The sequence below is a fragment of the Lampetra fluviatilis genome, chromosome 7, assembly GCF_964198595.1.
Source record: "Lampetra fluviatilis chromosome 7, kcLamFluv1.1, whole genome shotgun sequence".
NCBI classification, from domain to species: domain Eukaryota; kingdom Metazoa; phylum Chordata; class Hyperoartia; order Petromyzontiformes; family Petromyzontidae; genus Lampetra; species Lampetra fluviatilis.
In genome coordinates this window covers 11,689,416-11,709,034 of record NC_136281.1, presented here as the reverse complement: position 1 = coordinate 11,709,034, position 19,619 = coordinate 11,689,416, and the positions used below count along the sequence as shown (strand labels likewise).

The 19,619-nt window shown below is 46.4% G+C and overlaps 1 protein-coding gene across 1 annotated transcript; it reads left to right on the top strand.

Moving 5' to 3' along the window:
• The first annotated feature begins 269 nt into the window (after positions 1–269).
• Positions 270–19,254, top strand: LOC144933290 (NACHT, LRR and PYD domains-containing protein 3-like). Its single transcript, XM_078857981.1, has 9 exons — positions 270–633; positions 1,525–3,241; positions 3,672–3,758; positions 9,323–9,406; positions 12,406–12,492; positions 15,091–15,174; positions 16,204–16,290; positions 17,536–17,619; positions 18,988–19,254. Exons 1-9 carry the CDS (start codon positions 270–272, stop codon positions 19,073–19,075), a joined length of 2,682 nt encoding a protein of 893 aa, XP_078714107.1. The 3' UTR covers positions 19,076–19,254.
• The last annotated feature ends 365 nt before the right edge of the window (positions 19,255–19,619 follow it).

Here is a 19,619-nt window from a genome sequence, read left to right as displayed (position 1 = left end):
TTGCAGATACCACACTTGAAAGAGTCAACTATGCCTTTCACAGTATTTAAAGGGGATAGCTCCTGGACCAGATATTATTTCCGTGGACATGAAAGAAGCAAAAAGAGCTTATGGAACAGTTAATTAAACAAGTGACTTTATATATATCTGAGGGACACAACACAGCTTAATCCGTGTATTTGTGTACCCGGGACAGTTATTAAAGGTGCTTATTTAGCAATAACACGTGGCTTGTGCTCTTTATTTTAAGGTGAAATGGTGTGGGAGTTATGGAATCAAACGGACCTGCGCTTCAGATCATTAAACGCAACAAGATAATCATTCAGAAGTGTCTACATGGGAATCTGCACACAGCACTCGATCAATCATGTCAGGAAAGTATGGTTACGGACAATGAATACAAGACTGCTTTTGCTGAAGCTAACCCCGTTAATCAAGCTCGGTACCTTGTTAACCTGATGATTGACAAGGGAGAGGCAGTCTGTATGAAGTTTCTGCAGATTGTACTGGTGCCACTGAGATCAGAAAGCCATCCCTTGGATGAGTGGATCACTGTGAATGAAGAGGAGCTGCGTGGAATGGGCATCAGAGTGAGCAACACCGAGAACCATGTCATCCGTGGAGAAGCTTTCCGTGAGTGCAGTGATTTTTTTTTTATCTCTGCCGCCTTCGTTAATCTCGCCTCTCTTGGCCGCCAAACCTGGCTTGTACACGTTAAGCCACAAGGCCACTGTCGACGGTGGTAATTGGTCACAAAAGCGAATGCATGATTAACACATGTCCACATTGAAACCCAGGATCTCAGCAGTGCCAGCTCGATGCTGTGACCTCTGAGCCACCCAACCACCTCTGGCATTCCATTTGTTTTAATCGCAAATTGTTGAATGCGATCTCCTTCGCATCGTAAACTACGTTGTAAAAAAGACAAGCTGGTGTGCTCAAACTTGTTGTCGTGTGTACTTACAGGTCTTACACGTGAACTTTATGTATGTATGTTGAACTTCTTTCGCACCGTATGCAGCCAACCGTGCTAATCGGAGGTGCGGGGGAAGGACAACAAACTAGACACAAAAATCATTTCTAAAGAAATTAATTCGAATTTTAGAATTTAAAAGTGCTCTAGTGGCGACCTAATATCAGAAGGAAGAGCGTTCCAGACGGCCGCAGAAGCACACCAGACGATAGCCCATTATTTGCTCAATCAGTTACTTCTGTTTGTCCGCTCTCCTGATTCCACTGCTTTCACAAGGTTAAAGTTATATTTCTTCATTGCCCATGGAACATTTCTCCTTTTAGTGTTCTACAGGATCACTCGAATGTATTATTGTAATGTATGAATGATTGTCGGTTGAATTTTTTCATGATTTCAATTTTGTTACACAACTCGAATTGATATAATCAAAACTCAAATGCTTGTGAAGTTCATGCTATAATGTGCATTGAATTCAGTTATATTATTTTTTCACAGTATTATTCTCACTACATGATGTTGATAACCTGCTTTCTGGTTTTTGTTACATTTAGGAAAACATATAAATAAATACAAAACGTATTTGAAAAAGCTAACTGCGGTATCACATGACTACAATGCATTGCCTGGAGAATTCACAAACTTATTAGAGAAGATGGTTAGTCCTGTGCTGGTGCATTACTACCACAGGGATGAAAAGAAGACGCATGAGTTCCTTGGAAGAGCCAATGACCACGAGAGGATGATGCAGGAAGCAAATTGCAATGGGATCACCTACGAGGAACTCTTTGATCCGATGAAATCCAACGGAGAGATACCTCGTCTGGTCGTTGTGGTCGGAGTCCCTGGCATTGGTAAAACCACCATGAGCAAATTCATTGTGAACAGATTGTCAACAGCTGGCGACATCATATTTGATCAAAAATTCGAAAATGTTATTTACGTACGATTCAGAGAGCTGAATGAAATAGGTGAAGTGTCACTCAAGGATCTGCTTGGAAACGTACATGCTGACTTGGGAAAGGTGTCTCATGAATTGATTGAAGACCCAGCAAAGTTATTGTTTCTAATGGATGGTTTGGATGAATTTGGAAGGTGTCTTGATTTATCCAAGGCTTGTAATGATCCAAACAAGAAAACAAATGTAGAAGCCGTCATTGCTGGTTTGGTGACGGGAAGGCTTCTGCTCGAATCCTCCATCCTGATTACCACGCGACCCCTAGCGATGGAGAAGCTGGATGAAGCAAAAGTGGACCGTGCCGTTGAAATCGCCGGGTTTTCTGCAGACGAGAGGAAATCATTTTTCCACAAGTTCTACAAAGACAACGTGCTAGGTGAGAGAGCATATCAGCTTCTGGAGCAAAATACACTCTTGGGTAGTTTGTGCTACAACCCTTCATTTTGTGAGATGGCAGCCATAACCATTGAGGATCAAATAAAGAATAGAGGTACACCTGAGTTTTGCCCACAATCTACAACCGAACTCTTCACACGTTATATCTTTGTCCTCATCAAGCGCCATAGAAACAAAGCAGCAGGGGAAAAACACATTGCGTCTATTGCTAAAATGGCTTTAGAAGGTGTTCAAAACAACTTCCAGATATTCACACAAGCACACCTGCAAGAGTTTGAGATTGAAGCTGATGAAGTTTCAAGCACATTTATCAATAATGTGTTTAAATGCGATGGCGTAAAGCGTGATACATGCTATTCATTTTCCCACCTTACAATTCAAGAATATTTTGCGGCCTTAAGTGTATATTTGCAACCAACACATTCATTCTTCAGACAGCTGTGGGATCGAATACGTCCATCAAAATATTCAGTTTCTCACATCCTAATGAATATTAACAATGAACAAGACGGGCGGTATGACGTGTTTCAGAGGTTCCTTTGCGGACTGGCATCCAACACTCCCTGGAAGATCTTAGAAGGCGTCCTTTCTGGGCCATCCGCTGGTTCTCAAAACAAGGTCAAGGAATGGATCAGACACAACATAGTGAACCACATGGGAGACAAACAGAGGCTCATCAGTCTGCTTCATTGCGTGTATGAGCTACAAGACCCAAAGGCCTTGAGTAATGTCACTCGATCCATGACAGAGATTGACTTTTCACACACAAAGCTGTCCCCGCTGGACTGTATTGCAGTCTCCTGGCTTCTGCAGTATCGAGATGAACCATTGGAGAAAGTTGACGTAGAGTCATGCGGAATCGGCACTGAAGAAATCAAGAGACTCCATCCTGGACTGCACAAGTGTAAAGCATTGTGGTATTGTTCACATTTTATTTATATTACAAAGCAAAAGCCAATGCTTCTCTCTGATCAATGTTCATATTATCCAGATATTTACCTCCACCATGACAACAGACCCCTATATGTTTATGCAAATTTAAATTAGTCTATGAATGATCTTCTAACAAAATCAATAATTACCTGGGTGATTGTCAATTCATTTGAAAAGCAATGCTATTGCTAATAAGACAGCACTGTCTCTTCTCCCGTGATGATGATATGTTTAGGTACAACCACAACGGCACACTAATGAATTAAGCAGAAGAATTGTTGGTTGTAGTATCAAGTGTCTGCGTTGATCATGTTTACATGATTGCTCATCTTCATCAGGTAACATGTTTGGCCCAGTCGTTCCCGTGCGTCCATTGACAGAGGGCTCTCCCATCTGCCGTGCGTGTGAGTGTAGGCTTGGTGGAAACGACCTGAAGAATGAGGGAGTAAGGATCCTGGCGAACGGAATGAAGGGGATAGATGGGCAATTGGAAGTCCTTTTGTGAGAAACCACCTTACACCTCTCACCAAGTCTAGTTTTGTCTCAACATTCCACATAAATTGCTAAGTTTCTAATTCTATACACATTTTTACAGTCCCATTGTTGACATGTTCAGTTGTGTCGGTACGATGTTGTGTCCCACAACTTTATTAATGTTCCGTTGTTGGCATGGCTCTTACAAATAATATGGGAAACAAATCTGCAACTCTGTCCACTGTGTTGAAGGGACTCACGATATGTCCCACTGTCGTGATGGCTCCCACTAAATCCATCTGTTTTTTGGAATGATTCTGGATAGGTCCCGCTACAATGTTAGTGTGACTCCCGCGATGCTCCTCTGTGTTCGTACGACTCCCTCCTATGTCACGCTGTGGTGAAGCAACTCCCTGCGAGAGTCGGCTCAGGTGTGGGCGCGAACGCCTCGAAGGCTAATGCCTTTAAAAGTTGTCCACTAGTGCAGAAAACAAACAAACAGCCACCCGCTGAACATGAGACAGAGTTCAGTTACAGATTGGGGTTTCCTTAGATTTATTCTCAATCTCATCTCTTTAATTGTCACCGTTCAAATATAAAATAAGCCGGAGTACAAGTGATATAAATAAGACCTCAGCTCGTTTCATATCTCACCACGGTCTTGCTGAGAGAGCAAAATTCAATGGGCAAAGGTCAAGGCCGAGTCAAAATAAATTACAGTTTGCCAAGAACAACACAAGGGACTTTGCAAGGATTTGCGAGTGTTAAAGGGCAAGTAAATAACTCACGTCACGTGAACAAAGTGCACGTTAACGGCAGTAAAAATTCCATCTGGATTTGAAGCTTTCGGGACTGCAGGAATCCATACTCTTTGGTTCTTTTGGTAAAGTCACCGAAAGCAGTTGCCCTGCTGTGATTGTGTCACCTGATGACGATCGCTTGTGTTGCGATCGAAACGTCGTGATCTATTATTTTCTACCTACGTGACTTTACCGAAAGAACCAAAGAGTAAGGCAGTAGACATTACTTGGTCACGTCACAACACGATCAACACAGACTCAACGTTATATTACTAAATTAACGCGAGGCTAATCGCTATCACTGTTGTAGTAGGTTCGAATTAGGTGCACACACACGCAACTTGGAGGCAACACTATTTATTAAACGGTAAATAATATAACACTCTACATGAGGTGGTGACCACCTTCCTCAACTCACTAACACTCTGGAACACGACACAGACTGGACCAGGCAGGCAACGGCCTGCCTGGCCCAGGACGACGACTCGGGACTTGACGACCAAAGATGTCTTCACCTTGGAGTACAGTACAACAGCAGCCTCGCTCTGCGTTCACACCACGCTTATATTTGGTTTGGCGTGGCTGGCTCCGCCCCGGCGTGGCTGGCTCTCTTCAGGCCACGCCTCCCTTCCCAGGACACGCCTCACTTCCCCCACCTCTGGGAGGGTCCGGATCCCTCCACCACGTGACCCCCCAGGCACCCCCTTGGGGCCCCCAGCCTTCGTACGGGCCGACACAGTAGTGACCTTTCTCTGTCACTACATCACCCCCCCCTGTATAAACACACAGCCGTCCCCGGCTGTAACACAACTGTGAAACATCGAAAAGGTGTGCCTCCGAACCAACAACATCAATAAATGACCGGCGACCGATAAGAAATACAATCACGTAATATATACAGAATCGACGAGGGTAAAAGGGAACCGCATAGAAAACGGGGAATTAACAACAATTATACATGAAAACTGGCTAACCCACTTACGCTCCAGCACAGCCCCCCCCCCCCCCCGCCTTTCCGACGTGGCGTCACAACTAGTAGCACGCGTCGGCCATATCGGGGGGGGAATTTCCATGTTACCACCCCACCGCCTTTCCGACGCGGCGTCACAACCAGTAGCACGCGTCGGCCATATCGGGGGGGGGGGAATTTCCATGTTACCACCCCACCGCCTTTCCGACGCGGCGTCACAACCAGTAGCACACGTCGGCCATATCGGTGGGATTTTAACCCAGTCTCTCTCCAAGACTCGCATCGCAGCATATAGCTGTACCGACCGAGCTGAGACCCAGTCTCTCTGCAAGACTCGCATCGCAGCATATAACTGTACCGACCGAGCTGAGACGACCCATCGTTCACTCATTGCACAACATGCACCCTAACAACTGAGGGATACAGTCCCAACGTAACAGGACAACTCCACCTGAACCTTACGAATCTCCAGCCCACTGTTTCAACGCACCTCCGAGTGTCTCACTCTCCGGGCCGTCAGGTCAAGCCATCAGACACAGCATGATGGGACCACACTCTCTGAGCCATGTGAGCGCACAGCCCACTTGGCTAGACAAGCCACGGAGTGTCTCGATCTCCGGGCTGTCAGGTCAAGCTGTCAGACAGCATGACGGGACCACACTCCCCGAGCCATGTGAGCGCACAGCCCACTAGGCTAGACAAGCCACGGAGTGTCTCGATCTCCGGGCTGTCAGGTCAAGCCATCAGCCATTGCATGACGGGACCACACTCTCAGAGCCCTGTGAGCGCACAGCCCACTAGGCTAGACATACCACGGAGTGTTTCAATCTCCGGGCTGTCAGGTCAAGCCGTCAGCCATTGCATGACGGGACCACACTCTCCGAGCCATGTGAGCGCACAGCCCACTAGGCTAGACATGCCACGGAGTGTTTCAATCTCCGGGCTGTCAGGTCAAGCCGTCAGCCATTGCATGACGGGACCACAACGTTCATGTTAGACACGCAACACTCACTGGGCCATCTTGGTCAGGACCTGCGCCCCAAGATAGGTGACAGCCAGCAGCACAATTACAAATTTCTGGCAGCATGTCACCATCGCAATTTAACACCATCACAACACATACAATTTGAATTATGATCCCCCACAGAACTGATCCAAGGCCGAACAGGTACGCACAATTTGTGACGATCCCGAATATTCAATGGTCACAACAATATACCTCACATCCCGTATCCGTACACATCATCTCCGAGACTCGCATTGCAGCATGCAGCTGTACCAACCGAGTGGAGAGAGCAACGCAATTTGACGGCAATTAACGGAAACGCACCCCCGATCCATGTAGAACACAAGGGGCATTCCCGCACAAAAGACATCATCTGTGCAACAACGGACAGGAACCAACCAGCGAGTTTGAAACAAACCGAAGCTGTCATTTCTAAATCCCCTTCAACATTAACCATGGGACTCAGGGCATTCGAATTTTGAGAGCAAAAAAACTAGACACAAACCCCAAGAATCGCCGAATTGATTAATACAGTATATGCAGTATACGAAGTTCGTACAGTAAATCGTTTGGCGCAATGCTCCATCCAGTCCCCACATGGCAACACACACAATCAATACTCCAGACAATCTGTACATAGTAAACAATCACAAGCAAGTACCCAACATTCCATACACTGTTAACAATTCCAAGCAAAGCTCCATACGGTCTGTACCTTGGCAACAATGACGATCAAAGTTTCTTACAGTTACACGTGACAATCACGAGCGAACCTCCATACAGTATACACAATAACAATGGCGATTTCGCAACAAAACGATGTAACACGAGTCATTAACACGGCAACCTACAGGATATCAACGGAGCTCGGGACACCAACACGAATTAATCATTAACTACACCCAGAAGATACCGATCTCGACGCCGTAATTAACAGCAACACTTGTTACAAGCAGAAACCCGCATGGTCGCCGCGTCAATTTATCACGCACACAACCGGACGAACACGCTCCGCAACCCAGCGAGTTAAAAAAAAAACACACGCGATCGCAACCCGGCGCACGTAAGATGGGTGAAGTTATTATTATTTTTCTTGTGGCCGGGTGCTTGTCATGTCACGACTCGCCTGGCAACTGTGAATAGTGGAGGGCGGCAAGGTGGAGCACTGGGACACCCCGAAGAATCTTGCATGGTGAACACAGCCTGCTCTTGCGAACCCATCCACCTCTCGCGCTCGAGCAGAAGGCTGGAACTCCCCCTCTGCAGGCGTTGATGTCGGCGGGAGCGGCATTTCGGCAGCAGGAGCGGCGTTTTGGCGGGAACCGCGCCCCGACCAGCCCTCGAGTTGGCGGGAACCGCGCCCCGACCAGCCCTCGAGTTGGCGGGAACCGCGCCCCGACCAGCCCTCGAGTTGGCGGGAACCGCGCCCCGACCAGCCCTCGAGTTGGCGGGAGCAGCGTTTTGGCGGGAACCGCGCCCCGACCAGCCGCCGAAATGGCGGGAACCGCGTGGCCCGCATGGCCGGGCCTCCCCTGCCAGCCCCCGCAGCGACGATGGTGTCCTCTCCCCGCGGCTCCGTCGCTCCATTCCCGATGGCGGCGAAGCAGCAGTGTGGTGCCAGTCCCGCCGCTCCGCGCGCAGCGCCATCTCTCTCTCTCTCTGTCACCGGGGCTGCCATCCCCGGGGCTGTCCGAAGGATGGTCGTCACACCGTCCCCGTTGTACGAAGGCGTCCAGGTGAGTTGTATATTTGTTTTTCGTGTGCCCATTTTACTTCCCTAGGATAACACCTAGCAATATTTATTTTTCCAACTTCTGACGCCAAATGTAGTAGGTTCGAATTAGGTGCACACACACGCAACTTGGAGGCAACACTATTTATTAAACGGTAAATAATATAACACTCTACATGAGGTGGTGACCACCTTCCTCAACTCACTAACACTCTGGAACACGACACAGACTGGACCAGGCAGGCAACGGCCTGCCTGGCCCAGGACGACGACTCGGGACTTGACGACCGAAGATGTCTTCACCTTGGAGTACAGTACAACAGCAGCCTCGCTCTGCGTTCACACCACGCTTATATTTGGTTTGGCGTGGCTGGCTCCGCCCGGGCGTGGCTGGCTCTCTTCAGGCCACGCCTCCCTTCCCAGGACACGCCTCACTTCCCCCACCTCTGGGAGGGTCCGGATCCCTCCACCACGTGACCCCCCAGGCACCCCCTTGGGGCCTCCAGCCTTCGTACGGGCCGACACAGTAGTGACCTTTCTCTGTCACTACACTGTCATGCAATTACTCATCTATCACACTTTCTCTGCCTTTTTAAACTCTGGTCTAGAGCACTGTTTTTAAACGAGATGGTGTCAATTGTACCTGACGAGGTTACGTCTCGGTGTTCGGGCGAGGTGGGTCACTCGTGTGGTGCAGCCAATGAGAATCTCGGTAGAGGCCCCACTGAGCGGTTTCAGGCTGACCACGATACACAACATTTTCTTTATATCCCCGTATAGATGGACACAGATGGTGGCGAGTCCACTTGTTGTACTGCCCTCTAGCGAGCCAGGGTATGGGATCCTCGACGGCAATAGCAAGGCAGTTTCACATTCTTACGTGCGATCCAGCAAACGCTTGCTGCCTCCACGTGTGCTGGATTACAGGCCACGCGCATAGACGTCACAAGGCCCGTGATATGTCTCCCTCTTCGAGTAGTAACACTGCTGACATGCACGTCTGCATTCTCGTTAAGTTGAAATGACTCCGTTGTTACCCTCCCCAATAAAGCTGTGGTTCGGATTTTCTTTTTTCCCTTTTAGCCTGATCGGCTGCTCACTGACAGTTGATGTCGGTCCTGCACTCCAAGACATCATCAAGGCCAACAAAGGATTGAGGGATCTCAGGTATGTTTCCGTGAAGGCTCTGCTCTTTTTTGCTGTTGCAAATTTGACGCGTATACTCTGTGCGCAAGTTATCGTTTGTTATGTATTTAGTGTTCCTGAGGTGGAGCGAGAAAAGCAGTGTCTGAAGCAATTCGAAACTAACTATTCTTACAGCCTTCAATACCGACATATTTGAAAATAAACAAAACACGTGTGCGTGAGGGAATATTGTTAATATTAACAACAAATCCTTTCACATTAAAGTAGAAAGCATGGTCATCATCATCATTAGCAGCAGGAATGCTCATTCCACTGTTAGATGAAGACTTCACCAAGCTGTCGCCATCCTTCTCGGTCATGAGTTGCAACTATTTATGGAGCTCCTGCACACAACACGCTATCTCCTCTTGGCCATGTTAACTCCTTTTAACATCGACAGCTCGGTGAAATGGCGCCGCGGTGGCGAGATGTTAACTGCCTCGCCTGGTATACAGGAAGTCGTGGCTTCAATCCCGACGCCTGCTCTATATTTGGAGTCTACGTGTCTCTCCCCACCCGTGGTGCGTGGGTTTGTTTTTTTCCTGGTCCTTTGTTTAACCCCTCCCCATTAAATGGCGGAGCCAGGATTTTCAGGTAGGGGGGGGCAACCTCTCCAGCATTGAAAAATGATAGGAGTTGTTAGTTAATAAGGACTTGTCCCTTGCTTTTTATTCGACGCGTGTGCGGCAATGGCGCAGCCATCGATCGAGGGTCGAATTCGAACCGTGTGTGACCGGCATCGCGCTCGCTCAAGGTGAATGCCTTCAGGGAAGTCGTGTACTCTAGACGCAATTGCGCACCATTCTGTGAGTCACCTATAACTGCTTTGCCGATACTTATTGCCAATTATGAACTCAGACTATTGTCATATCATCTCATAGAGTCCCTGGCACGTAATAATATGCTACACAGTGGCAGTGGAGGTCGCAAAATGCCGATTTATTACGAATAAACGCCAATGATCCGATCGAAATTAGGGATTTCGATCGGATCATTGGGGGGGCACGTGCCACCCCCCCCCCTACTGGCTCCGCCAATATCCCCATTTAGAATCAACATCACGCATTTAAAGCACAGGTGCCAAAAGCATGTCCCGCAGGCAACACAGTTGGGCGTATGAAAATCATAATAACACGGTATTTACCGAACATCGCCCGTTTAAATAAAAAAACGGTAGCCTAATTAACGTCTACCACCCGCGTAATGTCAAAAGCACGTTAATGAATCAAATGGTATGAATAGCTACTCAGTGCTGTGGTTGCTGGCTTCCCGATGCCCGACAGCTCTTTGTTTGGACCACTGCATCGAAGTTTGGAACAGGCGGATTGTGCTGTTGCTACCTTTATTTGCTGTGTGCAAATCGAGCGTGTTGGCTGTCCACTAACCTCCACGGATAAATATGAATTGCTCCACTTTTCGCGGATAACTCTCCACTCCTTATCGACCTTCCTTTTTCTTTGAGAACATAATTAGGTTACACGACTTATATCACAATCCAAAAGCATCAATTTTTTTTCCGCGCGTTCGAATGTTTTAAATTTAAACCGGAAATTTAAACGAAATTTGTAACTGTTGGAGTGCTGAGGATGGTCGTGTCGGTATGGGGTTGCGTGTCGCGAAGCAGCTCGAGGAACTTCCTCGGATATCTAGGGATTCAGGTGCAGTGCTGGATTATCCTCGTAGCAAAAGTGGCTACATATGTAGTAGCTACGGGCCCCGCACTTTCAAGGGCCCCGCGCTAAATGCTTTCAAGCTATTATCAATTCCGGTTTAGTGATTCTGCACTTGCTCTACTACTCGAGTACTCTACTGCCTTCAAATTTTATGAACGACTGCGTGTTTAAGGTTAGCGGGTTGTCGTATTATCTGGCGGTATAGCCAATGAAAAAATACAATTACTTTACGATGCAAGTTAAACATTTGTGTTTTAATATTTGTGGGTTTTTTAGGGACCCTTCATAACATTTGCTACAGGCCCTGCACTAGCTTAATTCGGCACTGCACAGAGGTGGTGGTGGCGGGGGTGGGGGGGCACAAGAGGGGGTAACAGCCGGTGACTCAGCCAGGCATCTCAGCCAAGCCATGGCACCTGCAGGTTCGTCTTTCCCGTGACCTCCTGCCAGCGAGCCTTCGACACTTCACGTGGCCTCAAAGTGCACCTGGCCTGGCACAGGCGCCGAGGCGACGTCACCATCACTTCGTGGCGAACGGCGGGTGTTTCTATAGGTGTGCTTCCGCGGATGTCTATCGCCCACTTCAAGTGGCCGTGGGGAAGGACGCGGGTGGGTGGGGGGTGCGAAAATTGCGTGATGGCGAACCGGGTGGGGCGGCGGGGAGAGGGAGGGGAGGCGTTGGGGGGGGGGATTTAGAAATCCGCGGCTAATGAGAGTTGATTTATTTATCTTATAGCCGGCAGGACGCGCCAAATCGCCCGTTTTAATTGCCGGTTTGAATTCTAGTTGTATTTAGGTAGAAGATTAAAAATATATATGTAATAAAACATGTATAAATAAGTCGTAAAATTGGAAGGAAGGGGCTTGGGTGGCCTGATGCGGTCATGTGTTTGACACCCCTGGTTTAGATTATTTGTCTACTGCTATAAATGTCCACCTGACGATAAGCCACTTCGTTGAGCTGTCATTTGTGGACAGGTCGCTTCTGAAAAAAAAAGCTACGTAGCTCAGTGTGCCTTACCTGGTAAAATTAAAAGTTTAGTTACGACTGCTTCCCCATTATTCAGTCTCGATTACCCAATCTTAATATTGTAATAACTTATGCGAATACTACATTCAATAATACGTGCCGTTTAGTATTTTTTTGTAAATGCTATATTCTAAGTACTTTTACGTTGCATAACAGATTCAAATAAAATGTGTAAACAGCGGAAATGGAATTGTTGGTGAAGCTCATGCTCGTCTCCGAAATTCGTGTGGGTTCAGGAAGACATTTTCTGTCTCTCGTCCCGTCAACGTGGATTTTAGGCTGAGCGGGAACCAGATAAGGGACGCAGACTTCCAGCTCCTGGCGCATGGGATGGCGAGGAGAGAAGGGCGTTTGGAGACGTTGCAGTGAGTGCCATCCTGACACCGCCTGACCATGTCTCCCCCCCCCCCCTACCACGTGATGCAACATCGCCTATGTTAAACAGCTCCACACGTGATGCGTCTATAACCCTCTTGTATAAAACTAAGCTCCCCCAGGTAGGCTTCAACAAGGGTGTTGGGGCAAATGCCATTAGCGAGCACCTATTAAGGCTGCCACAGCAAAGAGGTGGATGGCAAGCACCACGCCTGGCTACCGTCACATTCTCGCACTGCATTAGGTACTCATTTAAGGTTGAATCGACCTAGGGGAGGCACAGGACCTATTCAGAAGTCCATCACTGATGTTGGCTGCGAGTTGGAGTAAACTTCTGGTCGCTGGGTTTGTAGCTCAGTGGCTGATCAAAACTGTTTTTGTTTGTTTTAAATCGTCAGTTACTCTTTTGAAAGGTTTAGATTTGGTCACTGTAACGTCTCAGCCATAATACATCTCTGTGCTGAATGCAAAGTTTTAACTTTTCCTGCTCCGGCCCAAGCATCATTTAGTTGACAACAAAAATAACAATAATGTATATACAGGGTCTCCTCGACTTACGAACGAGTTAGGTTCCAGAGGTCTGTTCGCAAGTCAATTTGTTCCGAAGTCCAACTTTACTCCTGTTGATTCCAAACATGTTGTACGGCATGTACACTAAACACGGGGAATGGCTTTAAACGTTGTATAATCTCCTGTAGATAGATATGCCACTGGTTCTTCATGTTCTGCAGATGTAGATGCCACCGGTTCTTCATGTTCTGCATATGTAGATGCTGCTGGTTCTTCATGTTCTGGAGATGTAGATGCCACCACCGCTATCTATTGCACGGCGGTTGAACTTTTGACTTTCGGTCCGAACAGGCAACCGGACATACGGACAGGTTTTGTTCATATCTCTGAAAGTTCTTAAGTAGAGATGTCCTTGTAGCATGTAACTGAAATTCAAGACGCTCAACAGAAGCAGTTGAAAAACACAACTTCACAGAGTAAAAAAAGGTTGATGAAGCCCCCCACGGCTGCCGATGGAGATGTGGTAGCCCCTGTGACAGTGGCAAGGACCCAAGGCAAGGTCCAGGAGGCAGCACCGGGCCCAGTCCTCGAACAGCGCAGGAGGGAGATTGGGAAATATAACGATACGGTAATACGATAATGAATATGTCGTGTTGTCGAGGGACTAAAAGGAGACAGGTTACAGGATGTGGCAAGTGGTCATGTTCAGCGTCAGCTGCCTCCTCGCCTCGGGGGAGAAGGTGGGGAGCCGAAAGCAAACAACATCAAACTGGTCTTCTTTCCAAAACCTGAGGTCTACCCTTCATTCCTCACTGCTAGATTCAATATTTACTTCCTCGCGTGAAATTCCACCTGCGGATATTTTCGGAAATGCCATGTGGTTCAAACCCTTAGGTTTTGCCTTTTTCCACTCTATGCTTCTGAGTGATATGTTGACATTTTATGTGTTTACGTGCCTTATAAAAAAGACAACCAGCAGTTTACATGTCCAAAGTATCTTACGCATTGACCCAATAATTATTTTAACATCTACAGCTCATAAAAATAGCAAAATAATTTCCTGGATTCTTGTAAAGGGTATTCGATAGGCAGGGGTTCAAACATGGAGTAGATGTAATCCAAGCCTCCATGTCACGAGCCATGGAAGGTGGGAAGTGGTAAATATTGAATATAGCAATGATGAATGTTACATGTGTTTAGGCACTGTTACCAGTTGGATGAATGGCAAGGTTGTTTCCGCATTGAAAGCAGTAGGAATTGATGTTTGAGTTGATTCCAGTTAAAGTGAGTTTGTGCTCAAATGAGCATTGAGATGGAACTCAGTCATGAGGCAGTCGTGGAAATTCCGCATTCCTTTGGCGGAATCGAGCCTATTCATAGGGCACCACTGTTGACTTTCCCAAAAAGTGGTACTCATTTTATTATGTCTGGAGGGATGATGGGCTGAGTCAAACGCCAGCAAGGGTTTGAACTGCAACCTGCCTCGTTCTACCACTGAGCTCCCTGTCAAGTTCTAATTAAAGTATCATTAAGAATGAGTTTGGAGTTTTTTTTTTATGGAATCAATATATCACGGAATGAAAAACTAAAGTAATCAGGGTTAGAAGGAACAACATATTTAACAAAATTACAAAAGTTACTAATCCAATTTCTGTGGAATGTAGCACACAACTGAGCAATACAAGTTCCAGGAGCTGTATAATTTTGTGCAAAATTAGCTATTTATCATAGAAAGCCATTATCAAAGAAAGCCTCACGAAGTTGCATAATTTTGAGAATGGTCCCACATTGAAATATTTGGCAAAAACATTTTATTAAGTGGTGTTTTTGCACGTGGCTGGAAACCAAGATAACGTTCAAAGGTATACATAGATAGATGTATTAACTCCATTTCTGGACTACCATCTCTTGACCACATTGCAAATCAGTTGATTTAGGAGTTTTGACAATCTACATGTGATTCATGGGGTGTTCAATCATTGTGCGATGAACCCGATGATCTGAGTTCCATTAATTGCTTTGTCCAAGTTAATGGTTGTTTTCTAAGGTGGGATTTTACTGCTTTTCTCTCCCTTTAGAATTAATTACTGCGCGTTGACGGAACAATCATGCCGTGCAGTGCGTAACATCATCAGGGCCAATTCATGCTTGACGAGCCTCTGGTAAGTTCTGTGTGAAGGAGCTGAATTCTTATTTTACCAGGTAAAGCTTATTGAGCATTGAGCTCTACGTTCAGAGGTGACCCGGCCACATGATAACTCGAAGAAAGTGGCTGATATCATCACGTGCCGGAATTTAAGTATCAGCCAAATAATCTAAATGCCCATTTATTATAAACGTGGAGGGGTTAAAACTGGAGAACCCGGGGATAGATCCACACGACGACCATCGGCAAGGAGAACACACGGACTCCAAATCTACTACATGCGTCGTCAGTGCCTGGGATCGAATCCACAACCTCCTACGTACCAGCCGAGGGAGATAACATCTCCTGGCCATTGTGGTGCTCTAGGTTACTGCCGGTGTGTGTACGTGATAGTTTGACTACGTTTATAAAGTCTCACTGATGTCAAGAGGAATGATTAGCTCTAAAAAATAAATGATAAAACTCATGATACATATATCAATGGTCAAGGATTTTCTTTACAATACACGGAGCACCGTTTCAAGCAACCTTTTCTATCAACATGTAATAACTCTCCATGTTAAACATCTAGATTTTTCCACAAAATGGTGTAGTAATAATTGATACTATTCACATAGAAATAGTGTGCTTATAACATTGTCTGTGATAGAAATTGGGGATGTTATCTAATGCATATAGTATAGTTTGCCTGAGTGACTCATACATTCTCATGTTTTGGAACGGATATAAGCTGAAACTTGGCAGAGATGAATTTATGTGTGCACATATAAATGAAAAGATTTGAAAGCGAAACTCCGGAATTTGGGCCTCCCAACAAATGATGGCCTGCAGATTGATGGTCTTCACTCAAAGAGAAGGATCAACATACACATATGAATTATGTGCTCTGTATTACCAAAACATTGTTTGAAAGCAAAATTACACGTGTCTTCATTGCTCATATACGTCATGATGGTAAATATTAATCAATAAATATACGAGACCCTGCAATTATTATGGGTTGAGTGAGACAGGGCTGTTATTCCCCCCATACACGTGAGTTTAGGCTAGGTGGTAATAAGCTCAAAGACCAAGGAATCAAGCTCCTGGCGGAAGGGATGGCGGGGAGAGAAGGACATTTGAAGGAGTTATTGTGAGTATCAATCTGATAACTCCACACTTTGTTCAATCTGATGCAGAAACTCACAATGAACCGTCATTTTGCATACAAAGATTGCCTGTATAGCCCGAACAGACTGTTGCGGCTAGTGCTGTTAGCGAGCACCTATGAAGGCAGGCACATCAGGGGGTGGGTGGCCAACACCATGCCCGGCCGCCTTTGTCTCCCGAGTGGCGATGTTTACACATCACACCAGGTACACATTTGAGGGTGAATCGACCTAGGGGAGGCACAGGACTAGTCCAGATAATCGTCACTTGTGTTCGCCGTGAACGGAAATCGAATTCAGGTCGCCGCGTTCATAGCGCAGCGAGCTAATCATTGCACTACCGCTCCCCAAATGTTTCGCACACACACACACATATATATACATGCTACAAACATTCTCTCACATAAATACACACAATACAGTATGTACACGAATAGAAATTAATATGATACATAATCCTAAGAAGGGCCATTATACAAAACAGATATTTTGAACTTTTAAAATGGGATCCTCGAGTATCCTAGATTCTTAAATAACCACTACATATTAAGTAACCACTCACTACTCCACTACTCTTCCACATAATCATACAGGAACAAATCACATGTGAAATGCATTAAAAATGCCATTTGTAGTGTATTAGAACAATTAGGTTTCTTACCTAGACATGCAGAATTTAAATGTTCTATTTTATGTCTTGGGTTTATTCTGGGCACTGATTTCCTTCCACATGTAAACGTACTTATAGCTTAGCAAGGTCTCAAGAATTAGTGTTCCTTCATGTCTACAGCCAATTCCATCTGGCTACAAACTGAAACCACAATTCATATTGCCATTATTTTTCTGTTGTAATCTGTTACTCCCCCAACAAATAATTCCACTTCGCGAGTCACTTTCACAACACAATGTCACGTTCTTAACATCTCTGGATGGCAGAGCACACGACTGACATCATTGCTGCCGTGAGGTTCCTGGAGACCAGGAACTGGAGGCCAAGAGACAGAATTTCACGTGGAGCCCTCTTATTAATTTGCACCAAAATCTCACGTTTTTTTGTGAGGGCCCTATTTTGTGTGAGGCCCCATCCAAATGTCCCCTTTGACCCCCCCCCACCCACCCCCTGCCTCTCATCAGCCTTGACTGACACATTTGTTTTATTACTCTGACGTTACTTTGTCAATGTCAATGCACGTTCCATGTCGGGTTCATATTCTCTTCTTTCGCTTCAGCTTGCAGGAATGCTTGCTGACGAGCATGTCAGGTCCTGCACTCCACGACATCATCTATGCGAACCCAGGCTTGAGGGAACTCTGGTAAGTTCTGCGTGTAAGGGACTGTGAAGGCTGTGTTCTTGCTGCTGTTGCTGCATGTTTCAAACACACGCATACACTGCAAGTTAGTATTGGTTGGTGTCTTGCTCTGTCTCCATCACTCTTGTATCTGTATGTCTCTATATCTCTCTTCGTGTGTCACTGTGTCTGTCTTTGTGTGTCAATGTTTTTCTGTATTTTTGTATGCCTCGTTATGCCGATGCCTCTTTATCACCCCGTGTTTCTCTATCTCTTTGTCACTCTGAATTTATATGCCTCTCATTGGTTGTCTCCATGCATTTCTGTCAAACTCTGTGTCTCTTTGTGAGCCTGATGTTCCTCATCCCCTCAAAACCCCACAAGTGTTGAGGCAGCCTTGAACCCAGAGGCCCAACACATGCACATAGAATAGGCCTGGCCGTCACCACCAACACCACCATGACCAAAACCTTCCTAGTGATCATCACACCACCAATACCAAGACCCGCCATTCACCACTAAGTGACGGTGGTGTCACCATGGCACCTGTGCCAGGCCAGGTGCACTTTGAGGCCACGTGAAGTGTCAAAAGCTTGCTGGGAGGAGGTTACGGGACAGACCCAGGTGCCATAGGTTGACTGACAGAGATGATTGGCAGATGCACCACCTGTGCCCCCTACTGTGCCAGCTTGCTGTATATTTGCTGCCCGGTGCTCTGCTCGTTGTCATGAGCGTCGCTCCTCCACCTTCTGTTGTTGGAGGGCGACTGCCTCCAACTGCCCGGTAGCATCCTTCACAAGCCTCCTCCACAGAGGCCGATCTTGACACCACTGGTACCAGTCATCGGCAAGTCCACTCAGCTCCACATCCTCCCGTACCGCATCAAACCATCTCTTCTCCAGCCGGTGTCGTGACTGTTTAGCCCCCTCTATCCGGCCCCACCACCACAATTATAATCACCACCATCACCACCACAAGACTACCCCAATCACTTCCATTCCCACTGCAGCATGGTTGTGATTGCCCAACAATATTTAGATATTACTCATTACACACCAAATGGTGTATAACACAACAAACTTTCCCGCTCAAAACTCGAACTATTAATAATTCGAGTAGTATTAGCTGTATCAGTAGGAGCATCGGTAGTGGCCGTAGCATTCTTGGCAACATCAGTGTCCTTGGCCGTTTCGTCAGCAGCACTATTTGTGGATGTTGGGTCTGGCCTCAGTCGTTACATCCCTCTGGACTTTCGTAGCTGCTGCAGTTTGGTCTTCGTGTTGGTGTCGTCAGCTCTGAATGGGCCCTAAATCGAGCTGTGACGATCTCCCTGAGGCTCATTGTGAACCCAACTCAACGTCAGCCTCCTGCGTGTGTGTATGTGTGCTGCAGGTTGAGTGGCAATGACTTCCGTGCAGAAGAGAAGATGGAGTTGAAGAGGAGATGGACTCACAGAGAAGATCTGAAGATTACATTTTAATCTGAGAATACCCGGACGTTGGAAAATTAACTCACAGAGCAGCTCCGTTAATTTCATTTAAGTGGTTTTAAGCATTTGGAGATATCCATCAGAGAGACGCAATCGGAAAAGACAGATGTTCAAAGCAGGACAAAATGTAAATGTTGCACTGAACTTGAACTTTTTTCGCACCGTACGTAGCCAACCATGCTAATAGGAGGTACGGGGGAAAGACAACATAATATCTAAGCATACATGATTAAATAAAGAGAGATTATTCAATAAAGAGGTGGAAGAGAGCAGATTGGAGCGCTTTTGAAACTGGACAATGTACGCAACATAGCCATGTTAAGTAGAACGTCTTTGATGCATCACTATCTGCTATGACACATGAATCAATAGCATGGTCGTGAATGAAATAATCGAAACTTAAACTTAACACTGTGCAAGGTAGCATGGGGAGATGTTTGCTCAGAATCGCATTGAAGCAGAAGGGGGGTGACATGTTTTAGATAACACAAGCCAGGTTACACGCACCGTGAAATATGCTGGAGTGAACGTCGAC